Below are 983 nucleotides of genomic sequence, written 5' to 3'. Positions count from 1 at the left end.
TTTTATGACAAGAGAAGAGCGTAAGAAGTTTGAGAGTTTACACTCTCCCTATAATAAGTACTGGATCCCATGTGTGTGGTTCACTAATCTGGCCGCAGTCGCCCGCTGTGAGGGCAGAATCAAAGATGACAATACTTATAAACTTCTATTGGAGGTAACTACACTCAAAAGGCCTTTAGAAGTTTTACATGACAGTATTTATGAGAGTATATGAACCCCAGTTCTAATGTCTAGTGTAAAAATATTCCATCCATCTGTTTTCTGTCTTCCGTGTTGCTTTTCTAGGAGCTGAATGATTTCAGAGGGAAGTGCAGCATGCTTTTTCACTATGACATGATCAGCATACCGCTGGTCTACACACAGGTCAGATACATGCTTAAGACAAGACAGACTGAATGCGTTTTATGGTGAATATGAACATGATATTCTTGTCAATCTCAGGTTGTGACTTTGGCGGTGTACAGTTTCTTCCTGGTGTGTCTGATTGGTCGTCAGTTTCTGGACCCGGGTCAGGGTTATCCGGGTCACGACCTTGACCTTTACGTCCCCATCTTTACTCTTCTGCAATTCTTTTTCTATGCTGGCTGGTTGAAGGTCAAGAATCAGGGATACTTTGATTTAAATATTAATTAGATGCCTCTTCATATATGATCCTGTCCAATAACGTATCATTCTCTGACTAATTTGATCAATATTAGCCATTTCTTCAGTCATTAATGTTTGTTTGTGTCATTGTGTAATTATTTGTCAGGTGGCAGAGCAGCTTATAAATCCATTTGGTGAGGATGATGATGACTTTGAGACCAACTGGTTGATTGATAGAAACTTCCAGGTTCTATTTACTGTTTACAGTATATCAAATCAATTCTAATCGTCTTTCATTGTCAAGAAGCACACACTGGTTTGTTCGTTCACACCGAGTCGTTCCCTATGCTCGTGTGTTTGAAAGGTGTCTATGATGGCGGTGGATGAGATGTATGGAG

At 40.1% G+C, this 983-nt stretch overlaps 1 protein-coding gene across 1 annotated transcript; it reads left to right on the top strand.

The window, feature by feature from the left end:
• Positions 1–10: 10 nt before the first annotated feature.
• LOC107735787 (bestrophin-2-like) lies at positions 11–975 on the top strand (the record flags this gene model as incomplete). Its single annotated transcript, XM_016547370.1, has 5 exons — positions 11–154; positions 286–363; positions 442–594; positions 752–832; positions 950–975. Coding segments are annotated over exons 2-5 (308 nt in total), but the record flags the coding sequence as incomplete, so codon positions are not given.
• Between the last annotated feature and the right edge of the window lie 8 nt (positions 976–983).

The sequence above is a fragment of the Sinocyclocheilus rhinocerous genome, unplaced genomic scaffold, assembly GCF_001515625.1.
Source record: "Sinocyclocheilus rhinocerous isolate Xijiao unplaced genomic scaffold, SAMN03320098_v1.1 C36296915, whole genome shotgun sequence".
NCBI lineage: Eukaryota > Metazoa > Chordata > Actinopteri > Cypriniformes > Cyprinidae > Sinocyclocheilus > Sinocyclocheilus rhinocerous.
The sequence above is the reverse complement of the archived record's forward strand: the minus strand, read 5'-3'. Positions and strand labels throughout refer to the sequence as shown.